The 24,450-nt window shown below is 50.2% G+C and overlaps 1 protein-coding gene across 4 annotated transcripts in view; it reads left to right on the top strand.

Moving 5' to 3' along the window:
• LOC117365648 (scaffold attachment factor B2-like) overlaps positions 1-24,450 on the top strand; it is a 265,886-nt gene that overhangs the window by 96,929 nt on the left and 144,507 nt on the right. For all 4 annotated transcript variants that reach the window (XM_033956261.1, XM_033956262.1, XM_033956259.1 and 1 more), the window contains exon 10: positions 5,813-5,922. In XM_033956261.1, the coding sequence (XP_033812152.1) occupies positions 5,813-5,922 (110 nt within the window). The remainder of the gene's footprint in view (positions 1-5,812; positions 5,923-24,450) is intronic.

The following is a 24,450-nucleotide window of genomic DNA, read 5'->3' as shown; positions in this document are numbered from 1 at the left end:
AATCAATTGTTCCAGTGTCCCCTTGGGAGTGCGGCACCGGCAGGTACTTGATTTACTTTGTGGTGCCCAGGAAGGAGGTGACCTTTCGGCCCATACTGGATTTGAAGGGGGTCAACAGGGCTCTCAAAATTTCCTCTCTTCGTATGGAAACACTGTGGTCTGTCATTCTGGCGGTTCAGCCGATGGAGTTCCTGACTTCTTGATCTGACGGAGGCCTACTTGCATGTTCCCATTCGGAGCTCTCATCAGCGCTTCCTTCGCTTTGCGATCTTGAGTCAGCACTATCAGTTCTGTGATGGTGGTAGTCGCAGTGGCCTTGCAGTCGGAGGGCATTCTGGTGCATCCCTAACAGGACGACTGGTTGATTCAGGCGGAGTCATTACAGGAGAGCACTTGGGTTATGGCTCGGGTGGTGGAGTTCCTCATGTCGCTGGGCTGGGTGGTCAATCTTTCCAAGAGTCAATTGGTCCCAGCTCAGCGTCTGGAGTACATTGGGGTTCTGTTCGACACCTCCTTGGGGAAGGTCTTGGTTCATAGACATAATCGCGGAAGACAAAGGCGCGCGCCAACTGAGTGCAAAACGGAGGCGCGTGCCAAAGAAAATTACTGTTTTTAGGGTCTGCGATGGGGGTTTTTGTTGGGGAGCCCCCCCACTTTACTTAATACAGATCGCAGCAGCGTTGTGGAGGGTTTGGGGGGTTGTAACCCCCCACATTTTACTGGAAACTTAACTTTTTCCCGAAAAACAGGGAAAAAGTGAAGTTTTCAGTAAAATGTGGGGGGTTACAACGCCCCCACAACGTGGCGTGATCTGTATTAAGTAAAGTGGGGGGGAGTTCCCCCCACGCCCCCCCGTTGGAGCCCCTAAAAACAGTCATTTTCTTCAGCGCACGCCTCCGCGCTGCGCTCAATTGTCTGCGCGCGCCTTTGTCCCGGCACGCTTTTGACCTGACACCAAGGTCTTCCTTCCAGAGGCCCGGGTATGCAAATTGCAATCTCAGATTCCCCTCCTTATAGCGTCCCGATGTCCTCGGGTGCAGGATTTCTTCCAAGTCTTGGTCGATGGCGTCATCTCTGGACATAGTGAGGTGGGCGCGGGCTCACATGTGTCCTCTTCAGTATGCTCTGCTCCAGAGGTGGTCGCCCCAGAGGTACAGTTTGGATGCCCCTGTCCCTCTGTGAGGCTTGGCGTGCTGCTGTCTTCGTTGGTGGCTCCAGACCTCTCATCTGGTTTAGGGTGTGAGTCTGGGTCTACCGCAGTGGACGGTGCTTCTCACGAATGCCAGTCTCGGTTGGGGAGCTCGGTGTCTAGGTCACTCAGCTCAGGTACCTGGTCCACAGAGGAGGCGTCCTGGTCGATCAGTGTGTTGGAGACTAATGCCGTCTTTCTGGCGCTGTTAGCCTTCTGCTCTCTTTTGATGAGCAAGTCGGTCAGAATTCTGTTGGACAATGCCACAGCGGTGGCTTACGTCAATCGTCAGGGAGGCACCAAGACCACTCGGGAGATAGCTTGGCTCATGCTTTGCGAGGAGTCGTATCTTCAGGACCTCTCATAGCCAGGTTGGAGAATGTTTAGAAGGACTTCCTCAGTCGTCATACCTTAGATTCCAAAGAGTGGTGTCTCAGCCCGGTGGCATTTCAGTTGATAGTGCAGGCTTGGGGTCAGCCCCTGATGGACAAGAGTGTCAATGCCAAACTGCCCCGCTTCTTCAGTCGTCGCAGGGACGGTCAGGCCAAGGGTATGGATGCTTTGGTTCAACCATGGCCCATGGAGGGGCTGTTGTATGTGTTCCCTCTGTTTCCATTAGTGGGCAGAGTTCTTCTCCGCATCATTCGCCATCCGGGTTGGGTGTTTCTGGTGGCTCTGGATTGGCCTCGACGTCCGTGGTACACGGATCTGGTGAGGCATCTGGTGGCGGATCCTTTTCCTCTCTTGGACGACCTTCTGACGAAGGTTTCCATCCCCATGTTTGATCTTAGTCCCTTCTGTCTTATGGCTTGGCTCTTGAAAGGAATCTCCTAGGGAAGAAGGGGTATTCAGATAAAGTGATCTCCACTCTCTTGGAGTCCCGGAGGCTTTCTACCTCTCGGGCTTAAGTGAGGGGTTGGTGTATATTTGAGGAGTGGTGTACTGCACGTGGAGTGGTCTCTTTTTGCGCTTCCTGCCTAACATCTTAGAGGATGGCCTGGATAGGGAACTGGCTTGGTCTTCTCTCCGGGTTCAGCTTGCGGCCTTGTCAGCCTTTCGTGGATCGGTGAAAGGCCAGCATTTTAACAGCCATTCCTGATGTGCTTCGCTTCTTGTGGGTGGCCAAGTTGCTCAGGCCTCAATCTGGTTCTGTCTGTTCTGGTGCGCCTGCCTTTTGAACCGTTGGGTGGCTGCTCTTTGAAGGACCTTAAAGGCGGTCTTTTTGGTGGCCATTACATCAGCTAGGCGTGCTTCTGAGCTGCAGGCTTTATCTTGTAGGGCTCCCTTCTTGGAGTTTTCTAGGGAGCGGGTTGTCTTGAGGCCTGTTCCTTCCTTTCTGCCAAAAGTATTTTCTCCTTTTCATGTCAATCTGTAGTCCTCCCAGTGTTGGGTAGTCAGGAGGGCTCTTCTGAGCAACGACAGCTGCACAAGTTGGATGTCGGTCGGATCCATCGCTCTTATGTGCAGCGGACACAGGAGATCAGGAAATCTGATCTATTTGTCCTTCTGGCGGGACCTCGTAGGGGAGCTGGCGCTTCTAAGGCTACTATTGCTTGCTGGATCAAGGGGGCTATTGCTTTCGCTTATCTTCTTCTGAAAAAGCCTGTACCGGAGTTTCTCGGGGCTCATTCCACTAGGGGTCAGGCAGCTTTTTGGGTTGAGTCTTTGCTCTTGCCTCCGGTGGACATTTGTACGGCTGTGGTCTTCCTTGCATTCTTTTGTCTGTCACTACCTGGTAGACTTTCAGGCGCGTCGGGATGCCATGTTCAGTGCGCGTGTTCTGGTGTCGGCCCTTCAGGGGTGCCGCCTGTGATGGGGACTGCTTTGGTACATCTCGTTCGTAAAGATTAACCTCTACTGGTCTGGAGAGTTCTAAAGAAGGAGAAATTAGGTTCTTACCTGCTAATTTACTTTCTTTTAGCTTCTCCAGACCAGTAGAGGTCCCCACCATGTCTTGTTGTTGTGTTGGGGCTGTTGCGTGGGCAGTTTTGTTCTAGTATTTTTCTCGGGCCGGGGAGAATTGAAGAATAGCGGCTGTGGCTCATCTGGTGAGCTGTGGGGACGTTTTTCTTTCTGGTATCTCTCCTCTGCATTTTCCAACAGTATTTTGGGTATGTTAGTTATTGATCCTGTTAGGAATATTGCTTATTTCTGTTTCCAATTCTTAGTTCTGCTTGGCTATTTGGCAGACTGATAGGAATAGGGGAAGGTATTTCTTATGTACTGTTCCACAGTTTTGTTTTCAATCTCCACCTGCTGGTCATGATTGGATATATACCCACTCCTAAAGATTAACCTCTACTGGTCTGGAGAAGCTAAAAGAAAGTAAATTAGCAAATAAGAACCTAATTTCTCATTTCCCTATATAGGCTACCCAAAAACTCCAGATAATTGCCTGGAATCTTAAGGTGTGACGACTGAGGAAGTCCTTCTAAACATTCTCCAACCTGGCTATGAGAGGTCCTGAAGATACGACTCCTCCCAAAGCATGAGCCGAGCTACCTCCTGCGCTGGGAGGGAACAACCGTGAGACAAACCCCCAGATATTTAAGAGAAGAAAAGACCTAGCGAAAGGGAAAGTCATGCTGAAGTACAGCAGCAGTCTTTGTGGGGGAGGGGCACAGATGAATGGACATTAACGTTCAAAATCTCAGATTTCACCATATTAACTGTGAAACCCTGCAATATGACCAGCAAAGAGTGCTCTGGGCGTTGCAAGATCAATATGTCGTCTGCATACAGCAACAGCTTAAACTCCCGGTCACCTAAAGAAATTTAATTGACGCATTGGTAATTATATCGAAAATTAAAGCTGATGACTTAGTCCAAGGAATAGGGAGACGATATAAAAGGAGAATAGCCAAAGGGTGTGAGGAAAACTCATCCATAACATTTCTCGAGCGTGTTTGTCATGTAGCAGGTCTTCACAATCCTTCTGTGTCTTCACTACTCTGAATAACTTTGTATCGTCTGCAAATTTTATCACCTCGCTTGTCATACCAATTTCCAAGTTGTTTATAAATATGTTGAAGAGCATGGGTCCAAACACCGAACCCTGCGGCACTCCACTCGTGATGCTTTTCCAGTCCGAGTATTGTCCATTTACCCCCACTCTCTGCTTCCTCTCCACCAACCAGTTTTTAATCCATGTGAGTATTTCATCCTCGATTCCATGGCTCGCAATTTTTCGAAGTAGTCGTTCATGTGGGACCTTGTCGAACACCTTCTGAAATCCAGATATACAGTGTCGATCGGGTCACCCTTGTTTATCTGCCTGTTAACTCTCTCAAAGAAGTGCAGCAAGTTCATCAAGCAAGAGCTTCCTTTGCTGAAGCCGTGCTGGCTGGTCCTGATCAGATTGTGTCCGTCAAGGTGGCCAATGATATGTGGTCCTTTATCAGCGCTTCTACCATTATTACCAGTACCGAAGTCAGACTGTAGTTTCCCGAACCTCCCCTTGAACCTTTCTTTAATATTGGCGTAACATTTTCCACTTTCCAGTCTTCCAGAATCCTTCCTGATTTGATTGACAGATTGGCTATTAGTTAAAGCAGTTCAGGTATAAACCCTTTCAGTTCCTTGATTACCCTCGGATGGATGCCATCCAGTCCTGGGGATTTATCATTTTTAAGCCTATCAATCTGCCTGCGTACCTCTTCTAGACAAACCGTCAACCCTGTCAGTTTCCAGTCTTAGTTTTCCATATATAGCCTGTCTGTTTCCGGTATGTTGTGTATATCCTCTTCGGTAAATACAGACGCAAAAAATGTGTTCAGTTCGTTGGCGATGGCTTTGTCCTTCTTTAGCACTCCCTTTATTCCATGGTCATACAAAGGCCCCACCATTTCCTTTGTGGGTCGTTTCCCCTTAAAGTATCAAAAGAAGAGCTTGAAGTTTTTTAGCCTCCTTGGCTATTTTTTTCCTCAGTCTCTTTTGGCCCCTCTTATCGCCTTATGGCCCCTCTTATCGCCTTATGGCACCTGCTTTGAGGATGTTTGTGATTTTTCCAGTTTTCGTTCGTTTTTGACCTTTTCCATTCCTTAAACCAAGTCTTCTTGTCTCTGATCACTTCTTTCACTGCTACTGTGAGCCACGCCAGTTCCTTGTTCTTTTTCCTCTTGGATCCCTTGTTGATACGCGGTATATATAGATTTTGCGCCTCGGACTGTGTCCTTAAAAAGGGACCATGCTTGCTCTAGCGTTTTTACAGTGCTTATCCTCTTCTTAATCTTCTTTCCCACCATGAGTCTCATACCTTTGGAATTCCCTTTTCAGAAGTTCAGTGCTGTGGCCATCGTTCTGTATCCAGGGTGAAGTTTGGATCAATGCTTCGCCCCCGTATCCAGGTTGAAGTGGATCATATTGGATCATTGTTTCCCAGCATCCCTTCTACTTCTATACCTTGCGCCGGTCCTCATAGTCCATTTAAAATTAAGTCCAGAATTTCATTTCCTCTCATATTTTCCTTGACAAGTTGTTCCAGGAAGCAATCGCTTATAGCATTTTGTAATATATATATATTGATATTTTTCTCTTTGCATTGTTTGGATATTAGGTATGCTTGTGATGGGCTTGGAAAAAGGCAGAATTTATATATTAACTATTTGTTAAACTTGATTTCAGGCAAAAAATGAGCCAGCAGGACGAAAACCATCTGACAAAGAAAGTGATGGGAAGAAAGAAAAATCGGTTGGCAGTGACAGACATCACTCTACAGATTCAAAATCTGAAAAGTAATAGCTTCTTTTTATTAGATAACATTGTATTGGTGATAGAACTTTATTATTGAAAGAGATCAAACTCAGATCAAACTGTAATTTGACTTTAATAAAGCTAGACCTAAAACATTCAGAAATTTGGCAAATATTAACACTAACGTCCTCTTTTACAAAGCCGCGCTAGTGGCCCTGAAGCCCATAGAGATTTAAAGGGCTTCGGGGCTGTTGTTGCGCGGCTTTGTAAAAGAGGCATTAAGATTTTTGAGGATTGCTTCGTTTTATCAGATACATAAATTCCCTTATTGACCCACCAGATCAGTACAGATGCTTTCTGTTGAAAACAGGAGTAGGAATAATTGTTTTGCAGGGAAGAAGGCTGCTGAGGGATATCATCTGGAAGATCTATTCCACCTGCCTCCAGAATGAGCTGTTGCCGTGGGCACAATAAGCATAGGGGATTGGCAGGGAGGAGGAAGTGACCTGTGGGGATGTGGGTGTAGACGGGAGAATATTGAAGATGTACAGGGCAAAGGTGAATCCACTATGATTGTGCAAGGGGGAGAGAATTGGGTGGTTGAAAGAAAGGGCCCTTTTTCCATCTAGTATAGGTTTTCAAGCTTGTCCCTGGGTGTTATAGGCAGGCCTGATGATACTAGTATCTTCTGCCATCTCACTGGATATTCGACAGTGTAATGATTGTATAGACCAGCGTCCTTCCCCAGACCTTTTGCGCCCAAAACCTTTCTCAAATACTCCAGATACTGCGTAGTATCCACGTACATCGCTCTGCTCTTCCCCTCAACAACAGATGTCTCCTACCAAGGATTGGTGTTATGCATCTGAGACTGCTCCTTTAGATACAGACCCTCCTTCCCAAGCACAGCCATCACTGCAGCTAGATCAACCGGAAGAATATTTGTATCCCAAATTCCTTCAAGAGGTTTCTACTCTTCTAAGCCATAACCAGTCTGTTACGCCGACAGATTAAAAGGATTCTGTAGCGCCTGATAGACCGGTATAGTTTATTGATGGGTAATATCTCATCATGAGACCAAACTTTGATATGGTGCATAATAGCTGTTCTTTAGCACTCTCCAGACCAGTAGAGGTTAATCTTTACAAATGGGTATATATCCAATCATGACCAGCAGGTGGAGACTGAAAACAAAACTGTGGGATAGTATATACTATACTCCCTTCTCTATTTACCTCAGTCTTCTTTCAGTCTCCAGCAGGTGTTGATGTGATCTGTACCCATCTCCCTTGGTAGGGCTGTTGGAATTTGTTTAGGGGGTTTATAGTCCCTGTTTTTGGCTGGATGGAGCTTGGGCGGGCCCTGTTTGGGGATTCGTCCGACCTCGGGGGTGTCAAACCCGGCGGGTCTTGAGCGGGGTCCCTCCCCCCACTTCCTCCACCTCCCCACATTTTTCTAGAGGAGCCTCAGCAGTAAGCCTTGCCCCCTAAATCAAGCAAGGCATATTGCTTCGAGAGCCTGTGGAGTCTGTTCTGTAAAAAAAAAAAAAAAAAAATCCTGAGGTAGTGCTGGTCTGGAGGGTTGTTTCCCTTTAAGAAAGCTGTATTTTACTGTATTTTTTCATCTAACCGGCACTTTTTTATAGCTAGGTCGCGTATGGAGCAATGAGCACTTCTAAAGGGAAAAAGTGCTCATTGTGCTCCAGGCGCGAGGCACTCACGGCCAGCTTGTGCAAGCGGTGTTCAGGCCGGTGCGGTGGAGGAGCCCCGTTGCAGCGGCTGCAGGCGCCCAGAGCTCCCCGCCGATGGTGCCTCGCGAGTTGGCTGGGAGCAGTGGGGAAGCCCAGTCTTCTCCAACCGCCCACGGAGGGATTCCCCGAGCCGCCGACGGTCGGGTTGTTGGGGATTCCCTCTCAGCTGATGTTTTGACAGCTGATGCCGACTTGCCTGTTTTAGCGGCTGGGACTGTTCAGGCTTCTCAGCCGCTACAGGCTATGGAGGGAGCATTTTTGGCGGGAAAGTCGCCATCTTCTCAGTCTGGCCCCTCCATTTTGTCTTCCACCTCAGCTGACCTTCCCCCTGTATTGGAAAAACAGGGGCAGGTATCTGCTGGGTCCCCTACTGTGGCAGGGAGTCCCTTGGGACCCTCGGGGGGGTTTTTCCCCTGATTTCTTTTTTTTCTTTGTGCAGAGCCTATTTTCAGGCGGCTGGGGGTCCCGGATGCGCTCAGGGGGTTTTCGGGGAGTGGGGTTTCCTCCGCGCTCCCTGCGGCTTTGCCTCTCTCGTGTGTTGTGGCGTCCCCTCCTCCTCCTCCCTTGTCCAAGCGTCCGCGGGTATCATGGGACGAGGATTTGTGGTCGGAGGAGCGTGTCGGTCTAGATGAGGACCTGGACCCTTCTGAGGATTTCCAGGACCCTCTCGAGGGGATGGCCGCTGGCGGCGGGTTGTCGGGTTTCCCGTCCTCCGGCGAAGAGACGTCCGTGGTGCGCCTTTTTCAGAGAGATGAGCTGCCGGACCTGATTCAACAGGTTTCTTCGGTGTTGCGTTTTGAGGATGCGCCGCCGGAGACTCCGCGTGTGGGGGACCCTCTGCTACGGGGGATCCGTACCGTTTCCCGCTCTTTTCCCATGCATCAGAATATTCGGGATATTATACTGGAACAGTGGAAAATGCCGGAGGCGCCGTTTCGTTTGGCACGCGTTATGGCTCGTTTGTATCCCATCCCAGAGGGGGATCGGGCTACTTTAGCATCGCCAGTCGTAGACGCGGTGGTCTCGGCGATTTCTAAGCGGCATACCGTGCCTGTTGAGGGCGGTTCTGCCTTGCGGGACTCTGAGGAGCGCAAGTTGGAGAACATTCTTAAGCAAAATTTTCAGGTCTCTGCCTTTGGGGTCCAGGCGGCTATTTGTGGGGGGCTGGTCGCTCGCACCGTGTTTCGGTGGGCTGAGCGTGTCCTGGATCGGGAGTCTGATGACTGGTCTTTGGTGGATCAGGAGGTGGCGAAGATTGAGATGGCTGCCTCGTTCCTCTCAGATGCTCTTTATGACTTGGTGCGGATCTCGGCTAAGTCTATGGCCTTTAGCGTGGCCGCGCGGCGTATTTTGTGGCTGCGCGCTTGGTCGGCGGATGCTGCGTCCAAAGCTAAGCTTACTAAATTTCCCTTCCGGGGGTCTTTTTTGTTTGGGGAGGAATTGGATAAGTTGATTCAGACTCTGACGGACTCAAAGGTGCCCCGTCGGCCTGAGGACCGTGCCCGCCCTGCGTCTCGGGGTGGTGCTGCCCGGGGGCGTTTTTGGGAGTTTCGCAAGTATCGCCCTGGGTGTGGGGCTGCTTCTTTCCCGGCTCCGGGGTTTTCCCGGGGTCGGTTCTTCCAGCGCATGCAGCCCTTTCGGGGGGCCCATCGGGGAGCAGGGAATCCCTCCGCCGGTTCCCCTGCTTCCCGTCCTGCACAATGACTCCTTGCCGGCGCCCCCTTTGGTTCCGGTGGGGGCCCGGCTGCGCGAATTTTTCCCCAAATGGGCCGAGATCACGTCCGATCAGTGGGTCCTGGAGGTGGTGCGGGACGGTTATGCCCTGGAGTTCGCCCGCTCTCTGCCGGACCTTTTCCTAGCCTCTCCATGTCAGACTCCTTGGAAGACGCAGGCTTTTCGCCAGACCCTTAAGCGCTTGCTAGATCTCAAGGCAGTTGTTCCAGTGCCCCCTCCGGAGTGGGGCACCGGGAGCTACTCCATTTACTTTGTGGTGCCCAAGAAGGAGGGGACCTTTCGGCCCATCCTGGATTTGAAAGGGGTCAACAGGGCTCTCAAGATTCCCTCTTTTCGCATGGAAACTCTGCAGTCGGTCATTCTGGCGGTTCAGCCGGGGGAGTTTCTCACTTCTCTCGATCTGACAGAGGCCTTCTTGCATGTTCCCATTCGGGCCTCTCATCAGCGCTTCCTTCGCTTTGCGATCTTGGGTCGGCACTATCAGTTCTGTGCGCTTCCCTTTGGTCTGGCCACGGCTCCCCGGACGTTCACCAAGGTGATGGTGGTCGTCGCGGCAGCCTTGTGGTCGGAGGGCATTCTGGTACACCCCTACCTGGACGACTGGTTGATTCGGGCAAAGTCGTTGCAGGAGAGCTCCCGGGTTACGGCTCGGATGGTGGAGTTTCTCCGGTCGCTGGGCTGGGTGGTCAACCTTTCCAAGAGTCGGTTGGTCCCGGCTCAGCGTCTGGAGTACCTTGGGGTTCTGTTCGACACCTCCTTGGGGAAGGTCTTCCTTCCAGAGGCCCGGGTGAGCAAATTGCAATCTCAGATTCGCCTGCTTTTGGCGTCCCGGTGTTCTCGGGCGCGAGATTTCCTCCAAGTCTTGGGGTCGATGGCGGCGTCCCTGGACGTGGTGAGGTGGGCGCAGGGCCCACATGCGTCCTCTTCAGTATGCTCTGCTCCGGAGGTGGTCTCCCCAGAGGCACGGTTTGGATGTTCCTGTCCCCCTGCGAGGCATGGCACGCTGCAGTCTGCGTTGGTGGCTCCGGACTCCTCACCTGGTTCAGGGGGTGGGTCTGGATCTCCCGCAGTGGACAGTGCTCCTTACGGATGCAAGTCTCCTCGGTTGGGGGGCTCAGTGTTTGGGTCACTCAGCTCAGGGCACCTGGTCCATGGAGGAGGCCTCCTGGTCGATCAACGTGTTGGAGACCAGAGTGGTCCGTCTGGCGCTGTTAGCTTTCCGCTCCCTTTTGTTGGGCAAGTCGGTCAGAGTCCTGTTGGACAATGCCACGGCGGTGGCTTATGTCAATCGTCAGGGGGCCACCAAGAGCACTCAGGTGGCGCAGGAGGCGGCTCGGCTCATGGTTTGGGCGGAGTCCCATCTTCTGGACCTCTCGGCCTCTCACATAGCCGGGGTAGAAAATGTTCAGGCGGATCTTCCTCAGTCGTCACTTCCTGGATCCAGGAGAGTGGTGTCTCGGCACCGTGGCATTTCAGTTGATAGTGCAGTCTTGGGGGCAGCCCCTGATGGACCTGATGGCCACGAGTGGCAACGCCAAAGTGCCCCGCTTCTTCAGTCGTCGCAGGGACAGTCTGGCCGAGGGTCTGGATGCTCTGGTCCAACCGTGGCCAACGGAGGGGCTGTTGTATGTGTTCCCTCCTTGGCCATTAGTGGGCAGAGTACTTCTTCGCATTGTTGACCATCCGGGTCTGGTGGTTCTGGTGGCTCCGGATTGGCCTCGACGTCCGTGGTATGCGGATCTGGTGAGGCATCTGGTAGCGGATCCTCTTCCTCTGCCTCTCTTGGACGATCTTCTGACGCAGGGTCCCATTCCCATGTTCGACCCGTCTCCCTTCTGTCTTACGGCTTGGCTCTTGAAAGGGGTCGCCTTAGTAAGAAGGGATATTCAGATAAGGTGATCTCTACACTCTTGGGGTCCCGGAGGCTTTCTACCTCTCGGGCTTATGTGCGGGTTTGACGTCTCTTTGAGGGGTGGTGCCGGGCGCGGGGAGTGGTCTCTTTTCGCGCTTCCCTGCCTAACATTCTAGAGTTCTTGCAGGATGGCCTGGATAGAGGCCTGGCTTAGTCTTCTCTCCGGGTTCAACTTGCGGCCCTGTCGGCTTTTCGAGGGTTGGTGACAGGTCAGCGTTTGTCGGCCATTCCTGATGTGATTCGCTTTTTGCGGGCGGCCAAGTTGCTCAGGCCTCCCCTACGGCCCTCTGTTCCCTCTTGGGATCTCAATCTGGTTCTCTCTGTTTTGGTGCGCCCGCCTTTCGAGCCGTTGGATGGCTGTTCTTTGAAGGACCTTACTCTGAAGGCGGTCTTTTTGGTGGCCATTACTTCCGCTAGGCGTGTTTCTGAGCTACAGGCTTTCTCTTGTAGGGCTCCCTTCTTGGAGTTTTCTAGGGAACGGGTTGTCTTGCGGCCTGTTCTTTCCTTTTCTGCTGAAAGTAGTTTCTCCTTTTCATGTCAATCAATCGGTGGTCCTCCCGGTCTTGGGTAGTCGGGAGGGCTCTTCTGAGCAACTGCAGCTGCGCAAGTTGGATGTCGGTCGGGTCCTCCGCTCTTATGTGCAGCGGACCCGGGAATTCCGGAAATCTGATCATCTCTTTGTCCTTCTGGCGGGTCCTCGTCGGGGGGCTGGCGCTTCTAAGGCTACTATTGCGCGCTGGATCAAGGAGACGATTGCTTCCGCTTATCTTCTGAGACAGAAGCCTGTTCCGGAGTTTCTCAAGGCTCATTCCACTCGGGGTCAGGCAGCTTCTTGGGCTGAGTCGTCGCTCGTGCCTCCAGTGGATATTTGTAAGGCTGCGGTTTGGTCCTCCTTGCATTCCTTTGTTAGACATTATCGGGTAGATGTTCAGGCGCGTCGGGACGCGGTGTTCGGTGAGCGTGTTCTGGTATCGGCCCTTCGGGGGTCCCGCCCGTGAGAGGGACTGCTTTGGTACGTCCAATTTGTAAAGATTAACCTCTACTGGTCTGGAGAGTGCTAAAGAAGGATAAATTAGGTTCTTGCCTGCTAATTTACTTTCTTTTAGCTTCTCCAGACCAGTAGAGGTCCCCACCCTGTCTGTTGTTGTTGTTGGGGCTGTTTCGCGGGCAGTTTTTGTTTTTTTGCTGCGGGTTCTAGTATTTTTCTAGGGCCGGGGAGAATTGAAGAACAGCGGCTGTGGCTCGGCTGGCTTAGCTGGCGAGCTGTGGGGACATTTTCCTTCGGGTATTTCTCCTCTGCATTTTCCAACAGCACTTGGGTATGTTAGTTGTTACTCCTGTTCGGAGTATTGTTTTCTTTCTGTTTTCCAGTTCTTGGTTCTGCTTGGCTATTCGGCAGTCTGAGGTAAATAGAGAAGGGACCACAGTTTTGTTTTCAGTCTCCACCTGCTGGTCATGATTGGATATATACCCATTTGTAAAGATTAACCTCTACTGGTCTGGAGAAGCTAAAAGAAAGTAAATTAGCAGGTAAGAACCTAATTTCTCCTTCCTTCCTTTCAATCTTCTCTGTCGCAGCAGGTGTTGGTTTGGTGAGCTGTTCCCATCTTCCCTTGGAATTTGTTTAGGGCTCCTTGTCCCCATTTTGGTGCCGGATTGAAATTGAGTGGGTCCTGTTTGAGGGTCTGTGCAATCTTGGGGGTCACACCCGGTGGGTCTCGTGCTGGGTCCCTCCCCCTTCCTCCACCTCTCCAAATATTTTGTAGAAGTGCCTCAACAGTAAGCCTTGCCACCAATACAGGCAAGGCATACTGCTTGGAGTGCCAAATGGAGTCTGTTCTGTTAGAAAGAAAAAAAAATCCTGAGGCAGTACCGGTCTAAAAGACTGTTTTCCCTTTAAATTTAATGTAATTTACTGTATTTTTCAACTAACAGCACTTTTCTTTAGGTAGCTAGCGTATGGAGCAATGAGCACGTTACAAGGGGAAAATGTATTCGTGCTCCAGACTCCTGGCCTGTGCATGTCGGAGCGGTGGGGGAGCCTCGTCTACATTGGGTGCCGGTGGCCAGGGCATCCCGCCTCTAGTTGGCAGCTGACAGGGAAGGCCCAGGCTTCCCTTGCCTCCCACAGATAGATTTTCCCAGCCATCGATGGTCAGGGTAAAAAGGATTCCCTTACCACCGAAGCTGCTGGGGATTCCCTTTTTGTGGCTGCTGGCTTGGCTGCTTTAGCGCCTGGGGCAGTTTAGGCTTCCCAGCTGCAACAGGCTGCGGAGGGGTTGTTTTGGCAGGAACTTCGCCGATTTTGGCGGGGAGATCCTTCATTTTATCTTCAGCCTCAAGTGACCTTCCCCCCTGTATTGTAATGGCAGGAGCAGGTTTCTCATGGATCCTCTGCTTTGGCAGAGAATCCCAGTGGGCTGCCAGGGGAGTTTTCCCCCGATTTTAATTTTAGCCTTATGCAAGGCTTATTTTCAGGGGGGGGGGGGGTTTGTCCTCCGGTTCTGCCCCACTCAGCGCCTCTAGCGTTCCTTCCTCCTCCAAGTGCCCATGGGTGGCCTGGGTCGATGAAGTTGTTTCTGAGGAGCAGTTTTCATTGGATGAGGACCTGGACACTTGGGGTGACCTCCAGGATCCTCTTGGGGGGACATATGCTGGCAGTGAGATCTCTGCAGTTCCATCTTCTGGCGAGGATACGTCCGAGGTTGCGTGTTTTTCAATGAGATGAGCTCCCTGATCTGATTCAGCAGATTTCCTCGGTGTTGCACTTTGACGAGCCGCCACGGGGGACCCTCTTTGGGGGATCCGATCTGCATCCTGCTCCTTTCTGTATCACCTGGTAGAGTAGTATAGTCCTTATGAATGGGTGTTATACCTCACTGCTACCAGCAGGTGGAGACTGAGAACAAACTTGTATATCAGGATAGCTTCCCCTCTTGCAATCCATTCTTCCTCAGTCCCATTCCTATTTGGGCCTCCCATTATTGCTTCCTGCGCTTTATGGTCTTGGGGCAACATTATCAGTTTTGTGCACTTCCCTTTGGTCTGGCCATGGCTCCGCGGACGTTCACCAAGGTGAAGGCGGCTGTCGCGGCGGTGTTGTGAAAAGAGGGCATTCTAGTTTATCCCTACCTGGACAACTGGTTGATTCTAGCGAAGTCGTTCCAGGAGAGCACCTGGGTCACGGCTCAGGTGGTGGAGTTTCTGCAGTCACTGGGTTGGGTAGTCAACCTTTCCAAGAGCCGGTTGTCTCCATCTCAGCACCTGGAGTATCTAGGAATGCTGTTCGACACCTCATTGGGGAGGGTCTTTCGGAGGCCCGGGTAAGCAAATTGCAATCTCAGATTAACCTGCTTATGGTGTCCTGGTGTGCTCAGGCGCAGGATTTTCTCCAAGTCTTGGGGTCGATGGCGGCTTTTCTCGGTGTAATGAGGTGGTCACAGGCCCACGTGTCCTCTTCAGTATGCTCTTCTTCAGAGGTGGTCACCTCAGAGGAACAGTCTGGATCGTCCTGTTCCACTTCTGGGCTTGCTCGGTGCAGTCTTCATTGGTGGCTCCAGACCTCCCATCTTGTACAAGGGGCTAGTCTGGACCAGCCACAGTGGATAGTGCTGCTCAGGGCTGCCATTCTGCTCAGTTGGGGAGCTCAGTGTATTGGTTACTCGGCTCAGGGCACCTGGTCCATGGAGGAGGCTTCTTGGTCGATCAATGTCTCGGAGACCAGAACCATCTGTCTGGTGCTGTTAAACTTCCAGTCCTTTCTGATGGGCAAGTCAGTCAGGGTACTTTCGGACAATACCATAGCGGTGGCCTATGTCAATCATCAGAAGGGCACCAGAAGCACTTTGGTGGCACAGGAGGCGGCTCTGCTCATGGTCTGGGCAGAGTCTTATCTTCAGGAAATATCAGCCTCCCACATAGCCGGTGTGGAGAATGTTCAAGCAGACTATCAGTTGTCATGTGCTAGATCCCGGAGAGTGGTGTCTAAACCCTGTGGTCTTTCAGTTGATAGTGCATTCTTGGGGTCAGCCCCTCATGGACCTGATTGCCACAAGTGTCAACGCCAAAACAGCCCACTTCAGTTGCAGGGACGGTCAGGCCAAGGGCCTAGATGCTCTGGTTCAACTGTGGCCAATAGAGGGGCTGTTGTATGTGTTCCCTCCATGGCCATTAGTGGGCAGAGTTCTCCACATAGTTCACCATCCGGACCTTGTGGTTATGGTGGCTCTGGATTGGCCCAGGTGGCCGTGGTACGCAGATCTGGTGAGGCATCTGGTGACGGGTCCTTATCTGCCTCTCTTGGATGACCTTCTGACTCACGGTCCCATTCCAGTGTTCGATCCGAATCTCTTCTGTCTTACGGATTGGCTCTTGAAAGGGATTGCCTAGGTAAGAAGGGGTATCCAGATAAAGTGATCTCAACTGGAGGCTTTCCACCTCTCGGACTTATGTGAGAGTTTGGCGTATATTTGAGGAGTGGAGTGTTGCACGTGGAGTGGTCTCTTTGCTCTTCCTTCCCTACCATCTTAGAGTTCTTGCAGGATGGCCTGGACAGGGGACTGGCTTGGTCTTCTCGCTTTCTCTTGTAGGGCTCTCTTCTTGGAGTTTTCTAGGGAGCGGGTTGTCTTGCGGGCCTGTTCCTTCTTTTCTGCCAAAGGTAGTTTCTCCTTTTCATCTTAATAAAGCAGCGGTTCTCCCGATGTTGGGTAGCTGGGAGGGCTCTTTCGAGCAGAGACAGTTACGCAAGTTGGATGTCAGTTGGGTCCTATGTTCTTATGTGCAGAGGACCCAGGAGATCAGGATATCAGATCATCTTTGTCCTTCTAGCGGGTCCTTGTAAGGGGGATGGCGCTTCTAAGCTACTATTGCGCGTTGGATCAAGAAGGCTATTGTTTCTGCTTATCTTCTGAAGAAAGTCTGTTCCAGAATTTCTCAAGGCTCATTCCACTAGGGGTCAGGCAGCTTCTTGGGCTGAGTCTTCTCTAGTACCTCCAGTGGATATTTGCAAGGCTGCAGTTGGTCTTCTCTGCATTCCTTTGTCAGACACTACCGTGTGGATGTTCAAGCACGTCGGGACGTGGTATTTGGTAAACATGTTCTGGTGTCGACCCTTCGGGGGTCCCACCTTTGATGGGTACTGCTTTGGTACGTCCAATTTGTAAGGACTATAGCAGTCTACCAGGTGATACAGAAGGAGGAATTAGGTTCTTACCTGCTAATTTTCTTTCTGTTAGCCAGTAGACTGGTATAGACCCCACCCTATCTGTCTATGTGATGATTGTGGATTTTTGTTTTGCTTGCGTGCAGATTTTGTTTTTTCTGCGGGTTCTAGTATTTTTCTAGGGCCAGGGAGAATTAACAGCAGCTATGGCTCAGCTAGCTTAGTTGGTGAGCTGTGGGGATATTTTCTATACTAGGATTAAGTTCTACACATGTTTCAATATTTGTTTACCAGTGTTTGTTGTTTTTACACTCCTGTGCACCTGGACTTATTGTATATCTTAAGCACTAGACATTAACACATCTTAGCACTTCTTCAATGCAAGGTCCTTTGTTACCTTTAAGCAGATTTAATTTAGGCTGGCTAAGGCTGTTTTCAATAACATTCCCTAAGGTCAGACATGAATGATATGATCTCCCATAGGCCTTTGCTGACATTGGGTAGGCCAACCGAAAATGCTAAGGCTGACAGCCATTAGTGGGCAGAGTTCTGCTTCGCATTATTCGGCATCCCAGCCTTGTGGGCACGCCTAGATAAGAAGGGGTATTCAGATAAGGTGATCTCCACTCTTTTTGGGGTCCTGGAGGTTTTCCACTTCTCGGGCTTGTGTGGGTTTGGTGTCTCTTTGAAGAGTGGTGTGCCACACGTGGAGTGGTCTCTCTTTGTGCTTCATTGCCTAGCATCTTGGGCCTGGATAGGTCTTCTCTTTGGGTCCAGCTTGCGGCCTTTTCTGCCTTTCGTGGGTTGCTGCGAGGTCAGTGTTTGACTGCCATTCCTGATGTCGTTCACTTTTTGCGGGTGGCCATGTTGCTCAGGCCTCTTGTTCGACCATCTGCTTCATTTTGGGATCTTAATCTGGTCTTCTCTGTGCTGATGTTCCCACCTTTTGATCCTTTAGGCGGCTTCTCATTGAAGGACCTTACTCTTAAAAGCGTTTTTTGGGTGGCTTATTACTTCTGCTCGACGTGTTTCTAAGCTGCAGGCTTTCTCTTGTAGGTCTCCCTTCGTGTAGTTTTCCAGTGAGCGGGTGGCATTGCGGCCTGTTCCTTCCTTGTTACTTAAAGTGGTCTCCTTTTCAGTTCAATCAGTCAGTAGTCCTCCCTGTGATGGGTAGTTGGGAGGGGTCTTCCGAGCAGAGAGAGTTGCGCAAGCTAGATGTCTGTCGGGTCCTTCATTCTTATGTACATTAGACCCAGGAGTTCAGGAAATCAAATCATCTTTGTCCTCCTAGTGGGTCCTCGTAAGGAGAATGGCACTTCTAAGGCGTGGATTAAGGAGACTATTGCTTCTGCATATCTTCAGAAAAAGCCTGTTCCGGAATTCCTCAAAGCTCATTCTACTCAGTCGGGCAGCTTCTTGGGCAGCTTATTTTCTTGCCTCTAGGTCTCCCTAGGGCTGTTTCTTTCAGCACATGCAGTCCCAGTGATTCCTTGCTGGCGCCGCCCCTTGTACCAGTGAGCGCACGGTTATGGGATTCTTTTTTTTTTTTTTTACCAGGGGTAGGCTGAGATCACAACAGATCAGTGGGTCCTGGAGGTGATTCGGGAGAGTTATGCTCTGGCGTTTTCCTGTGCCTTGCCAGATCACTTTCTTGCCAGGCGACATGAAAGAAACGGGCTTTTCGTCAGACGCTTCAAAGGCTGCTAGATCTCAAAGTTGTAGTTCTAGTGCCTCCTCAGGAGTGTTAGGTATTCTATTTACTTTATGGTGCCCAAGAAAGAGGGGACTTTTGGCCCATATTGGATATGAAAGGGGTCAATAGGGCTCTCTGAGTTAGTCTTTTCACATGGAGTGCCTGAGATCTGTCATTCTGGCGCGTTAGCGGGGGCAATTCCTGGCCTCTTTGATCTGTCTGAGGCCTACTTGCAAATTTCAATTCGTGCCTCCCATCGTATTTTGCAATTTTAGGACTTCCGTTTGGTCTGGCCATGGCTCCGCAGATATTCACCAAGATTATGGTGGTTGTGGCAGCGGTCTTGCGTAAAGAGGGTATTCTGGTTCACCCCTATGTGGACTACTAGTTGATCTTGGCAAAGTCCTTGCAGGAGAGCTCCCGAGTTATGACGCGGGTTGTGGAATTCTGCAGTCGCTGGGGTGGGTAGTTTTTTTTTTGGCTCCACCTCAGCGCCTGGAGTACCTCGTGGTCCTCTTTGACACCAGTTTGGAGAGGGTCTTCCTGCCGGAGGCCCGAGTAGTCAAGTTGCAGTTGCAGACTCGTCTTCTGAAGGATTCCCGGTGTCCTCAGGTGCAAGATTTTCTCCAGGTCTTGGGGGGTCGATTGTGGCTTCCCTGAATGTGGTTTGGTGGGCCCAGGCTCACAAGCACCTGCTTCAGTATGCTCTGTTGTGGCGGTGGTCACCACAGTTGCATGATATGGACTCTCCTCTTCTGCGGTGGTTCGTTCAGCGCAGTCTCCGTTGGCTACCTTCTTCTAATCTGGTGCAGGGGGGTGAGTGGATTAGCTTCAGTGGATCGTGCTTCTCTTTGGATGCCAGTCTCCTAGCTGGGGATCTCAGTGTCTCAATCGCTCAATGTTCTGAAGACCAGAGCCATCTGTCCGACGTTGCTGACGGGCAAGTAAGTTCAGGTTCTCTCGGACAATGCTACTAAGGTGGCCTACATCAATCATCAGTTAGGAACCAGGAGTCAACTGGTGGCTGCTCTGCTCCTGATTTGGGCAGAAATTCATCTTATGGACATTTCAGCTTCCCACATAGCAAGAGTGGATAATGTCCAGGTGGACTTCTCAATCATTACGTGCTAGATCCTGGAGAGTGGAGACTGTCCTACAGCCTTAGAGTTGATTGTACGGGTTTGGGGTTTGATGGCTACAAGTGTCAACGCCAAAGCGCCCCGGTTCTTCATTTGCACTGGGATATTCAGGCCGAGGGGCTGGATGCTCTGGTACAACCTTGGCCGGCGTAGGGCCTCTTGTATGTGTTTCATCCATGGCCGATTGTGGGCAGAATTCTTCTTCGCATTGTTTGGCATCCCTACCATGTGATCCTGGTGACACCAGATTGGCCCAGGCGCTTATGATACGTGGATCTGGTTTGTCATCTCATGGCAGATCCTCTTCCGCTGCCCCTCTCAACAGACCTTCTGACTCGGGGTCCCATTCCAATATTCGATCCAGGTCCATTTTGTCTTGAGGGAACGTGATCTCCACCCTTGGGGTCTCGAAGGCTTTCCACTTCTTGGGCTTGTGTGTGTGTGGTATATTTTCGAGTGGTGTACAGCGCGTGGTGTGGTTTCCTTTCACGCCTCTTTGCCTCACATCTTGAAGTTCTTGCAGGATGGCCTGAAAAGGGGCTTGGCCTGGTCTTCACTACAGGTTCAGCCTGCTGATTTGTCTGCGTTTTGCTGCAGGATCAGCGTTTTTCTTATCTGGACATGGTTTGCTTTTTGAGGGCGGCCAAATTGCTTCGGCCTACAGTGCGGCCTTCAGTTCCTGCCTGGGATTTAATCTGGTCCTGTCCGTGCTTGTACGCTGTCCCTTTGAGCCCCTTTGGGTTCCTGCTCATTCATGGACCTTGCTCTCAAGTCGGTTTTCCTGGTGGCCATTACTTCTGTGAGACGCGTTTCTGAGCTACAGGCCTCCTTTCCTGGAGTTTTCTAGGGAGCGGTGTGTTCTGAGGCCTGTTCTTCTTTTCTGCCATTGTGGTTTTGCTTTTTCATGCCAATCAGTCTGTGGTCCTCCCGGTCTTAGGCAGTCAGAAGGGTTCTTCGGAGCAGAGGCAGTTGCTTGCGCAAGTTGGATGTCTGTTGGGTTCTTCACTCTTATGTTCAGCAGACACATGAGTTCCGGAAACTGGATCATTTTTTTGTTTTCTTAGTGGGTCCTCTTAAGGAGGACAGCGCTTCCAATGCTACCATTGCGCACTGGATCAAAGAGACTATTGCTTTTGCATTTTCAAGGCTCATTCCACTCGGGGTCAGGCAGCTTCTTGGGTTGAGTCTTCTCTTGTACCTCAAGTGGATATCTGTAAAGCTGCGGTTTGGTCTTCTCTGCATTCCTTTGTGCAACACTACTGTGGTGACGTTTAGGCGCATTGATGCGGTGTTCTGTGAGCATGTTCTGGTGGTGGCCCCTCTGGGGGTCCCATCCATGATGGGTACTGCTTTGGTACATCCCATCAGTGAACTGTGCTGGTCTGGAGAGATGCTAAAGAAGGAGAAATTAGATTATCTGCTAATTTCTTTTTTCTTTAGACTCTCCTGACCAGCACAATCCCCACCCTGTTTTGGCTGTCTTCTTTTGGGATAAGTGTGGTATTTTTTTTTTCCTAGGGTCAGGGAGATTAAAAAGAACACCAGCTGTGGCTCAGCTAGCGTAGCCGACAAGCTGTGGGGATGTTTGCTGAAGGGGCTTTTTCTATGCAATTTCTAACAATATTGTTCTATTTTACTTGTTACTCCTGTTAGGAGTGTTACTATTCTAATTAATACTTCTTAGTTCTGCTTGGCTATTTGGCAGATTGATTAGATTAGATTAGATGGAAGCACAGCTACTTGTATTAAAACCAAAAGTTTTGTCTCAAGTCTCCACCAGATGAACTGTGCCGGTCTGGAGAGTCTAAAAGAGAGAAAATTAACAGGTAAGAAGCTAATTTCTTTCCTTTAGGTGTTTTGGGGTATTTTTCTACCAAAAATTTGTATTTATTTTTTGTCACAATATCTTGCTGGAAATGCATTATTACCCAATCAAAAATCTTTCATCAAAAGTACCAAGAGGATCACCCTCTAATTTTTGATAAGCTGTTGTCTCCTAGCTTCCCCATCATATTGAACACTATCTTGTACTACTGTGGCCCCACCTTTATCCGCTCTCAATAAGACAGTCTTCCCTCTCAAACAAGGCCTGCAATGCTTGTTGATGATAAGTAATGGCTCTCTTTAATGTCTTGTGTCAACCTCATATTGTGTTAATCCATGCATCACCAGATTCCTAAAGATTTGTAACACTGGATCCATTGGCCCCGGAGGGGACCATTTAGATTCACTTTTGCATATTGATTGCATATCTTGATCCTCTTCTACATTTTGTTCTTTAAAAAACAGTTTCAATTGTAACTTTATCACAGATATATGGACCAGTGTTCTTCAAATTCTGGTCCGCAGAAATTTCCTGCCGGTCCACAGGGCCGGCACATGCTTTGGGCCCGAGACAATGTTCTTCAATCACTGGTCTGTGGCGCAATCTATGCGGCGTAATCTTTGGGCCGGTTCCCCCTTCCTCAGTGCTGCAGCGCAAAATGCCGCGGGTAGCGGTTCCTATGCATGTCCTGTGCCTGAACTGGGAAGCCTTATTTCTGACATCGCAATTTCAGAGGGAAAGCTTCCAGATGAGGCATGGGACACACATGAGGAGCCACTACCCGCGGCTTTGTGCACTGTAGCACTGAGGAAGAGGGAGCCGGTCCGAAGATAACACCGCGGGGGGTGGCATGGAGGTAGACAACAAAGGAAGGGGGAATGATTTTACTTTTAAATCTAGTGATTGAATTGTCAATTTTGAGAATTTACATCTGCTGTCCTGTATTTTGCACTGTTCAGGAAGAAGTGCTTTTTTTCTTTTTCTCTGGGGTTGTTGTACTGCATGCAAAGTCTTGAATCTTAGGGTTTCGTTTGTATGTATTAGTACTTTTAGTTTTTGATCCCATATTTGCATAGGGGTTATCTGTTCTGGTAGGAATGAATGTTGAGAAGCATACAGCGTGTTTTGTGTAGTTTAATTTTGTGGTTAACTATAATGTGTTAAGATATTGTGTGTATATATGAAAAATTAATGGAAAAAATGTTGCTACAATTAGTACAATTCTGGGTGCAGGATCTGGGGCGGAGATGGGCGGGGTCTGGCCCACGACTTAGCCCATTGTTCTTCAACCGCGGTGCAGGTCCACAAAATTTATTTTATTTTATTTCCACTGGTCCATAGGTGTCAAGGTTGAAAAACACTGGTATGGACCACTATTTTCAAATGGAATAGATTTGGTTTGTCCTGCAAGACAAGCCCCTAGACCAAGTTGTAATGCTTCCTCTTAATGTTGCATTATTGCAATGGAAGAGGTATTTATAACTATGGATTTGTTTTGGTCCTGCTTTTGGATCCATTCGTCTATTCCCTCTTCCTCTGGTTTCCCCCCCCTCCCCCCCCCAACACACACTTGACTCTGACCTCTGGATTGCCGTCCTCGCTGACCGAGGTCCCTCCCAGGGTCAGTATTTTAATCTCTTAATACATAAGAATTGCCGCTGCTGGTTCAGACCAGTGGTCCATCATGCCCAGCAGTCCGCTCACACGGCGGCCCTCTGTTAAAAGACCAGCACCCTAACTGACACTAGCCCTACCATCGTACGTCCTTTTTCAGCAGGAACTTGTCTAACTTTGTCTTGAATCCCTGGAGGATGTGTTCCTCAATGACAGACTCTGGAAGAGAGTTCCAGTTTTCTACCACTCTCTGGGTGAAGAAGAGCTTCCTTATGTTTGTACGAAATCTATCCCCTTTCAACTTTAGAGAGTGCCCTCTCGTTCTCCCTACCTTGGAGAGGGTGAACAACCTGTCCTTATCTACTAAGTCTATCCCCTTCAGTACCTTGAATGTTTCGATCATGTCCCCTCTCAATTCCTCTGTTCGAGGGAGAAGAGGCCCAGTTTCTCTAAACTTTCGCTGTACGGCAGCTCCTCCAACCCATTAACCATATTAGTCGCTCTTCTCTGGACTCTATCGAGTAGTACCGTGTCCTTCTTCATGTACGGCAACCAGTGCTGGACACAATACTCCAGGTGAGGGCGCACCATGGCCCGTTACAGCAGCATGATAACCTATGATCTGTTCGTGATCCCCTTCTTTATCCTTCCTAGCATTCTGTCCACCCTTTTTGCCGCTACCGCGTATTGTGTGGACGGCTTCATTGACTTGTCGATCAGAACTCCCAAGTCCCTTTCCTGGGAGGTCTCTCCAAGTACCGCCTCGGACATCCTGCATTTGTGCATGAGATTTTTGTTACCAACATGCATCACTTTACACTTGTCCACGTTGAACCTCATCTACCATGTCGCAGCCCATTCCTCGAGCCTGATTATGTCACATTGTAGATCTTCGCAATCCCCCTGTGTCTTCACTACTCTGAATAACTTCACCGAGCACTGCAGCACCCCGCTGGTGATGCTCTTCCAGTCCGAATATTGTCCATTTACCCCCAATCTCTGTTTCCTATGCTCCAGCCACTTTTTAATCCACGTGAGTATTTCACCCTCGATTCCATGGCTCGCAATTTTCCAAAGCAGTCGTTCATGTGGAACCTTGTCAAACGCCTTTTGAAAATCCAGATATACAGTCTTGACCGGTTCGCCCTTGTCTATTTGCCTGTTTACTCCCTCGAAGAAGTGCAGCAAGATTGTCAAACAAGATCTGCCTTGCTGAAATCATGCTGGCAGGTCCTCGTCAGCCTGTGTCCGTCAAGGTGATCAATGATACGGTCCTTTATCAGCGCCTCGACCATCTTTCCCGGTAGAGTTGCGAGCCTGTGCAGTCTCGACTGGTCTGGTAGACCTTGGAGATTCCTAGTTAGGGGAAAAAAAGAGAGAGTGGGTGTCGACAGTATTTGTATGTCATTCTGGCTCCTAATTTCTCTGCTTCTCTCCCAGTGCTGCTGCTTGACTATTTTGCATAAATATGGCGCAAACATCCTATATAATAAAAGCTTACCGGCGCATGCGCTGTTAAAACGGCGTGATCCCTGCCACTGTGGTGTGTGATCCTTGGCTGTGTTCCATTTTAGAACCCGGCAGCAGTTAACATTCTGGCAACTCCCCTCCTCCCGCCTTCACTCACCAACCGGAATCGAAAGCAAGCTCTCTCCCTGCCCGCATCCTCGGCAGGGAACCTCCCACCCTCGCTCACCGCTGCCGCCGCTGATGATCCTCCTCTTCAGAGCAGCCTGCGATC

This window comes from Geotrypetes seraphini, chromosome 8 (assembly GCF_902459505.1).
Source record: "Geotrypetes seraphini chromosome 8, aGeoSer1.1, whole genome shotgun sequence".
Lineage (NCBI taxonomy): Eukaryota > Metazoa > Chordata > Amphibia > Gymnophiona > Dermophiidae > Geotrypetes > Geotrypetes seraphini.
This window is presented reverse-complemented; position numbering and strand designations above follow the sequence as displayed.